Genomic DNA, 7,720 nt, shown 5'->3' on the forward strand with positions numbered 1-7,720 from the left:
CCTATAAAACCAACTCGTATCCCACCTCCCTTTGCTGACTCCATTTTCGGCCCCAGCCCGCCCGCACCCTGGTGAATAGCCATGTTGCTCACACAAAGCCTGTTTGGGGGTCTCTTCATTCAGAGCGTGGGTTTTAACAGAGGCAGGTGGGGAGAAGCAGCTTGCCAGGAGGCTCTCGGGGGATATAGCAAGTGGGGCCGGCACCCGAGTCTCTAGACTCCCAAATAGGCCTCTCTGGGGACCTCTTCACCATGCCACACTGCCTCCCTGCCAGCCTTACTCGTGTCAGACCCTGTAGAGAAGTGAACAGTCCCTCCGTCCAACAGCAAACACTCCCCAGTGCTGGGCTCATTTTCCAGGGTGGAGGAGGCTGTAGGAGCAGCTCCTGAGGCCACAAGAACCCAACTACTGGGCTGGAAAAGCAGCCACACCCACCTGCCCCCAACCCTGCGAGGACCACACCTGAAGTGCCTCTGGCCCTCGTTCTAGGACTCTGCCTGAGATGCTGCATTCCTTCATGTGGCAGAGAGGGGAGGCACGGGGGAGGGGCCGTGAAGTTGGGCCGAGCCCCACCCAGACCTTCCTATGGTTGAGGTTTTGAGGAGGCCTGGAGGGAAAAATGAAGCTGCTGTGGTTGATTTCCAAGCAGCCACTTGGTCTGGAAGGAAGGGCAAGGCACTCACGGGGGTACACCCCATCCCCTCTCTGGGTCCACCTTGGGGCCCTACACACTCCCCTCTCGTCCTGTACCAGGGTGGGCTTTGAGCATCTGGAGGAAGGTGCCCCTGGGGGTGGGAAGGCAGGGTCAGGCAGGGTGGGTTTGCTGGCCTGGCCTCCAAATGTGAGTCACTCCTGGTCTGAATCTTCCTCCCTCTTTGGTGCCAGCAGTGGGGATGAACGGGTGGAGAAGGAGGTCCCTGTTACAAACACCCAGCACGCCCCTCACCCCTTCCCCCACCATGTTCCTGAGTGAAAGGTGAGCACCCCACCCTCAATTCTCTGCCACAGTGATCTTCTCTACAGCCCAAATCTGGCCTCAGTACTCACCCTACCTCTAACCCTGGCTCCCCAGCCTCCTCCCATACAACAATGTCCAAGCTCTATGCTCGGCCCAGTGAGACCCGCCATGATCCAGGTCCTGTGGGCTTCCTAGCCTCATCCCCATCTTTCCCCCACGTGCCCTGAACATGATTCCCCAGCCCTGGCCTTCTCATTCCAGAGCTTCCGCCCATGCTGGAAAGCCAGGTGATTCTCTGCCTACCCTTCACGACCCACCTCATTCACTCATACAACTAGTTGCCAGCCCACCACAGGGCTTTCTCATGGCTTCCCTTAGAGTCATCATCATCTACTTCTTAACGTGGTCGTGGTCAGATTCCACCCCAACCATGAGCTCTTTGAAGTGGAGACTGGAAGGCGTTCAGCTTTGAATCCTGAGAGCCCAGGGCCAGGCACATAGTAGGTGCTCGTGATACCTGCTGAACAGATGAGGAAAGGAGGGCTGTGCGGGGCCTGAGAGGAGAGATGTGAAGATAGAGGACAGGGGTGGGGCGCAGTGACTCACATCTGTAGTCCCAGAACTTTGGGAGGCCAAGGGAGGATAGATCACCTGAGTTCAGGAGTTCGAGACAGCCTGGCCAACATGGTGAAACCCCATCTCTACTAAAAATACAAAAATTAGCCGGGCATGATGGTTGGGGGCCTATAGTCTCAGCTACTTGGGAGGCAGGAAAATCGCTTGAACCTGGGAGACAGAAGTTGCAATGAGTAGAGATCACACCACTGCACTCCAGCCTGGGTGACAGAGTGAGACTTCATCTCAAAAATAAATATATAAATAAATAAAAATAAAAAAGACAGAGGACAGGGTGCACAGAGCTAGGACCCTACCCCCTCCTGGCCTGGACCACCCTGGACCATCTCCCAGGCTTGACACTCTCAGGCCAGAAGCTGTCAGGCCAGGGCGCTTTGGCTATCCCCTGCAGGCCCCTGAAGGGAACCCAGCCCTGCAGCCTCAGGCTTGGCGCGCAGCCCAGCCTTTCTTTAGCCTTAGCAAAGAGAGCGAGCCGAGCGCTGCAGCAGCCGCAGTCCTTACTTCCGGGGAAGGTCCGGGTGGGGCCGGGGCCTGTGGTTAAGTCAGTGGCCCTCTGCAGACACGCGCGCAGCAGGAGCCACGCCCTGGGCCTGCCTGGGTGCGGCCTGGCCTCCCCCAGCTCTGATTCCCTGAAGGACTCTGCACCTCCTCAGCCATCATCTCTGGGCACCCCCTGAGCCCAGCCTTCTGGCCACAGGCCCCTTCCCGCCAACTCATGGGCCTAGCTCATCATCAAACTATTTTCCACTGGCTCCCCCCAATCTCTGCCACAGCACAATTTTGGTGGGGGTGGGGGGTAGAGGTGGAGAAGGATGAAGGAGAATAGGAGGTGGAGCTTGGACTCCGGCGGGGGTGGGAGCTCGCCACTCTGATTGGTCACCTCTGCTCCAGGACTGGCTTCAAAATTCCATAGACTCCGCCCCCGGTGGCCCCCAGCCCTGTCCTGACTTACAATTGGCTGAACTTCCAGGGGGGCGGGGCTCATCAGGTCAGGTCCCGTTAAAAGGATGGGAGCGCCCGGGACCCATCTCTCTCGGGTGGAGCCTTCAGGGAGCTGGTGCGCCTGTCCCGCGAACATCCTCCTGCCCTCAATCATGGCTTGTGTGAGTGTTGGGACCCCACCCCAAGGTCCAGGGGATAGGGCAGGGGCTCATGGCTGGAGGAGAGTTGGGCAGATCCGGAGCTGGATTCGAGTCCCAGCTGTGTGTCCTGGAACCAGTGGCTTCTCTTTTCTGGACCTCAGTGGCCACATCTGTAAAATGGAGGTGGGCGCCATGGTCCCTCAAGGCCTTCTCTGCGTTAAGAATTGTATGGATAGCCGGGCGCGGTGGCTCACGCCTGTAATCCTAGCACTTTGGGAGGCCGACATGGGTGGATCACCTGAGGTCAGGAGTTCAAGACCAGCCTGGCCTTCATGGTGAAACCCCATCTTTAAAAAAATAATAATAATAATAGAAAAAAAAAAAAAAGAATTGTCTGGATTCCCCCAGGGTCTGAAAGCACAGTTATTTTGGTCCAGGGTTGACATTAGGCAGCTCTCTGAGAAGTGAGAGTGAGAAGGGTGTGGCCAACTGGGGGACACCGAGGCCACTATCCCTTTCCCCCTCCTCCACCCCAGAGAGCCTCCTGCCCCCTCCCCCTTGCAGCTGTCCCAGGCACAAGGCCAGGGTAGAGAGTCACTCTCTGCTCCAGAGAACGCTGAAAAGTCGCCAGGACCCGAGACAGGCTGCCCAGGATGGGCCTTCCTAGGTCGGGGGTGGAGGGTGGTGTGTCCAGGTTGGTGGGGGGATGGGCAGGGAAATTCCCTACCACCACCCCCGAGCTGGGAGGTTGGGGTGGCAAGGAGGTGAGATTCTTACTGGGGCCTCAGGGAAAGGGTTCAAGTTTCTGGCAGAAGGAACCACTCACACCAGTTAACTCTTGCCCACCCTTTCAGGGTGCCAGGGAGCAGCAGTGCCAAGCAGCTTGCTCAATCTTGTTAACCCTGAGCCAGCCCACAGGCTATCCTCCCTAATGCAGCGGGGCCACGTTCTTCAGGGTCTCCTCCCTAGCCTCTGGGCCTCTTCGCAGAGAGGGGCTTAAAGGAGAATAGTGGGGTCGCCCCTGGCCACTTCCTCTCCAGCAGAGGGGCAGCCCCCTCCATTCAGTGTGACCGTGGGCAAGTGTCGGCCCCTCCCCAGCCTGATCCCCTTCATCTGCGATGGGACAGAGCACCCCACCTCCCAAGCCACTCTGAGTCCAAAATCCCCAAGGCAATCTGCAAAATCTCCTTGAGCCTGGCTTCTAGAACCTGGTTCACGTTACAGATTCAAGCCGACCCCGTTGGGAATAGGGACTTTCCCAGGACCACGTAGAGAGTCAGAGGCTAGAAATCACAGCTGGATCCCGTTCCCAGGCTGCCCCTTGGCTTGGTCCGAGGATGCAGGGCGGGAACAACCCCACTCCCACCCCTAGATACTGCGTGGCCGTGGAGGCCTTGTCCTCTAACCCGGCTGGGCGGGGGCTTGTTTGTGCAGGGTCTTGAGGCCAGCAACCTGAATCTGAAACCTGGGGAGTGCCTCCGAGTGCGGGGCGAGGTGGCCCCTGACGCCAAGAGGTGAGAGGTGAAGGTGGGGTGGTGGGCGGCAGGGAGGGGAGCTGGGTCCAGCCGGGAGGGTGTGGCCGGCCAAGCCCACGTCTCCTCCCTGGCGGGGAGTGGGTTAACTTCCAGCCGCGGATGCCGCGTTTTCTGGGTGACTCACTTCCCCCGCAGGGTCTGGGCGCCCCCACCATGCCGCCCCCTCCCCCGCTCCCTCCCTGCTGTACCCTCTTAAACTAAACCAGCTGTGGCCTCGTCATCTATAATACCTTGGCTCCCCCGCCCCCACCCCTTTACGGGTTGAGCGGGACCTGCTGGGGAGGGCGGGGAGAGGAGTGAGGCTTCCCTCTGAGTCCCTCCTTGCGTCTGCTCGTTCATTCACTCGCTCTGTCCTTCGGTCCTTCCTTCACTCCTCGTTCTTTCGGCCGACTACCTTATTTTCTCAGCAGTTATGTGACCTTGGACCAGTCAACCAACCTCACCTAGCCTCAGTTTGTTAGAAAAACAGCGGGGTTGGCCGGTGCGGTGGCTCACGCCTGTAATCCCAGCACTTTGGGAGGCCAGTGAGGGCAGATCACGAGGTCAGCAGATCGAGACCAGCCCGGCCAAAATGATGAAACCCCATCTCTACTAAAAATACAAAAATTAGCCGGGCATGGTGGCGAGTGCCTGTAGTCCCAGCTACTTGGTAGTCTGAGGCAGAAGAATCACTTGAACCCAGGAGGCGGAGGTTGCAGTAAGCTGAGACCAGGCCACTGCACTCCAGTCTGAGCAACAGAGCAAGACTCCGTCTCAGAAAAAGAAAAAAAGGAAGAAAGACAGTCAAGGGGAAGGTGGCTGTGTGTAGGAAGTGAATAGAGCAGTGGCGATGAGGAGGCTGAGGATCAGCTGATACTGTTAAGAGCGGTACACTTGTGTGCTAATTTCATTTCAGCCAAACCTCAGAGGCAGGGATTGCGATTATCACCACTCAACAAATGTATTGTTCCTTAGCCCCATAATTACTAAGCATCTCCTATGTGCCTCAGTTGTGCTGGGCACCAGGAATACAGAGATGTAGAGACAGGACACTTAACCTCCCAGAGGTCACCGTCTGGACGTAGTCTCTGACCTTGACCAAAAAGTGTAGGATGCTAATGACTACGAGAATCTTGGGCCCTCGGCACAGCAGGAGCCCTGGGAGCCTTCCTGTGCAGCCCCTGTTGTACAGATGAGGAAACTGGGGAAGAGGAGAAGGGACTAGATCAAGCTCACACCAGAAGCAGGTGGCAGGGCCAGAGCTACAATCCGGGTTTCTTGTCTCTGTTTGTGAGTTCTTCCAGCAAGGTGCATTCGTGGGGTACTGAGTGACAGACTAGTCAGTGGGTGGGGCTGGAGTTGGCCGAGGTGGCCTCAAGCCCGCCCGTTACCCCCCAGCTTCGTGCTGAACCTGGGCAAAGACAGCAACAACTTGTGCCTACACTTCAACCCTCGCTTCAACGCCCACGGGGACACCAACACCATCGTGTGCAACAGCAAGGACGGCGGCGCCTGGGGGGCTGAGCAGCGGGAGACTGCCTTTCCCTTCCAGCCCGGGAGCATCGCAGAGGTGGGCTGCAGACCAGGGACCAGGGACCGGGGCTGGGTGAGCGGGGGCGGGGCTGGGTTAGTGACTGGAGACCTTGGCCCTACCGGCTCTCTTTCCCCTCCTCTCCCTTCCTGTGTGATGGCCAGTGTCAGCCCCTCTTTGAACCTAAGTGGTTAGTTAGAATAAAACAGGAGGGGCCAGGCCCGGCGGCTCACGCCTGTAATCCCAGCACTCTGGGAGGCTGAGACAGGCAGATCATTTGGGGTCAGGAGTTCGAGACCAGCCTGACCAACATGGAGAAACCTTGTCTCTACTAAAAATACAAAATTAGCTGGGCGTGATGGCGCATGCCTGTAATGCCAACTACGTGGGAGGCTGGGGTGGGAGAATCGCCTGAACCCGGGAGGCAGAGGTTGCAGTGAGCCAAGACAGTGCCACTGCACTCCAGCCTGGGTGACAGACTCCTCCGTCTCAAAAAATAAAAAGAAAAAAATCTGTCATGGGATTAGAGTAAAATTATTAAAAATGCACCTCCTCAGGCTCAGCCACAAGGTATCAGGGCCGCATGAGGAACAGGTTCTGGAAAAATCCGGCCCCTCCCCTCCCCCACCCCCAGGTGTGTATCAGCTTCGACCAGGCAGACCTGACCATCAAGCTGCCAGATGGATACGAATTCAAGTTCCCCAACCGCCTCAGCCTGGAGGCCATCAACTACATGGCAGCTGACGGTGACTTCAAGATCAAGTGTGTGGCCTTTGACTGAAACCAGCTAGCCCATGGCCCCCAATAAAGGCCTCTGCTCCCTCTGAACCAGCCTCGTGTGTGTGTGTGTGTGTGTGTACACGTGCGGGTGTGTGTGCGCATTGTGGGGGGCGCCTTCCTTCACTTCCATTCCATTTGTCCACAGGTACCTCCTCAGTTCTAATGATGTCTTCTGCCGGATCCCCCACCCCAGACCAAGCACAGAGAGTTTGGCACACAGCAGGAAGGCCAGTGACCACTGAATGAAAATCAGTCCCAGGCCAGCACAGTGGCTCAGGCCTGTAATCCCAGCACTTTGGGAGGCAGATCATGAAGTCAAGAGATAGATAGTACCATTCTGGCCAACATGGTGAAACCCCGTCTCTACTAAAAACATGAAAATTAGCTGAGTGTGGTGGCGGGCACCTGTAGTCCCAGCTACTCAGGAGGCTGAGGCAGAAGAACAGCTTGAGCCGGGATGCGGAGGTTGCAGTGAACGGAGATTGCAGCACTGCACTCCAGCCTAGCGACAGTGAGACTCCGTCTAAAAACCAAAAAAATCGGCCAGGCATGGTGGCTCTTGCTTGTAATCCCAGCACTTTTGGAGCCCAAGGCATGCAGATTATGAGGTCAGGAGTTCGAGACCAGCCTGGCCAACACAGTGAACCCTGTCTCTACTAAAAATACAAAAACTAGCTGGGCGTGGTTGCGGGAGCCTGTAATCCCAGCTACTCAGGAGGCTGAGGCAGGAGAATCGCCTGAACCCAGGAGGTGGGGGTTGCAGTGAGCCGAGATTGCACCACTGCAGTCCAGGCTTGGCTGGAGTGAAACTCCATTTCAGGGAAAAAAAAAAAAAATCAGTCCCTGCCCTGGAACTGCTTTCAGCCTAGTGGCCCTAGCACACAGTAGGTACTCGAAAGATGTTGCATAAATGACATCAAGGGGCAAAGAGGCAAGGACAGACCAATGTGTGTGTGGTGACAGGGGCAGAAGGCAGGGAGGTGGAGGAAAGAATACGAGGCCCCCCTCATTTGCCTTCATGAGCTAGAAAGATATTTGGAGTCAGAAAACAAGGGGCTTCCAGCCGTGGGACCTGCGTGTGAACTGACCTCTCTGACCCTCAGCTTATTCCTTTATACAAGGGGGATAACGCATACAGCTAATCAAAGGGCTGTTCCAAAGACCAGTTGATTCTCTGCCTTCTGGCTGAGATCAAGTAGAGATTAAACGAGTTATTGCA

The 7,720-nt window shown here is 56.8% G+C and overlaps 1 protein-coding gene across 1 annotated transcript; it reads left to right on the forward strand.

Annotated features, from left to right (window-relative positions):
* The first annotated feature begins 2,568 nt into the window (after positions 1-2,568).
* On the forward strand, positions 2,569-6,549 carry LGALS1 (galectin 1). Its single transcript, XM_032266693.1, has 4 exons — positions 2,569-2,697; positions 4,111-4,190; positions 5,589-5,760; positions 6,356-6,549. Exons 1-4 carry the CDS (start codon positions 2,602-2,604, stop codon positions 6,500-6,502), a joined length of 495 nt encoding a protein of 164 aa, XP_032122584.1. The 5' UTR covers positions 2,569-2,601; the 3' UTR covers positions 6,503-6,549.
* Positions 6,550-7,720: the final 1,171 nt, after the last annotated feature.

Source organism: Sapajus apella, unplaced genomic scaffold (genome assembly GCF_009761245.1).
Source record: "Sapajus apella isolate SASKATOON/1434 unplaced genomic scaffold, GSC_monkey_1.0 scaffold160, whole genome shotgun sequence".
NCBI lineage: Eukaryota > Metazoa > Chordata > Mammalia > Primates > Cebidae > Sapajus > Sapajus apella.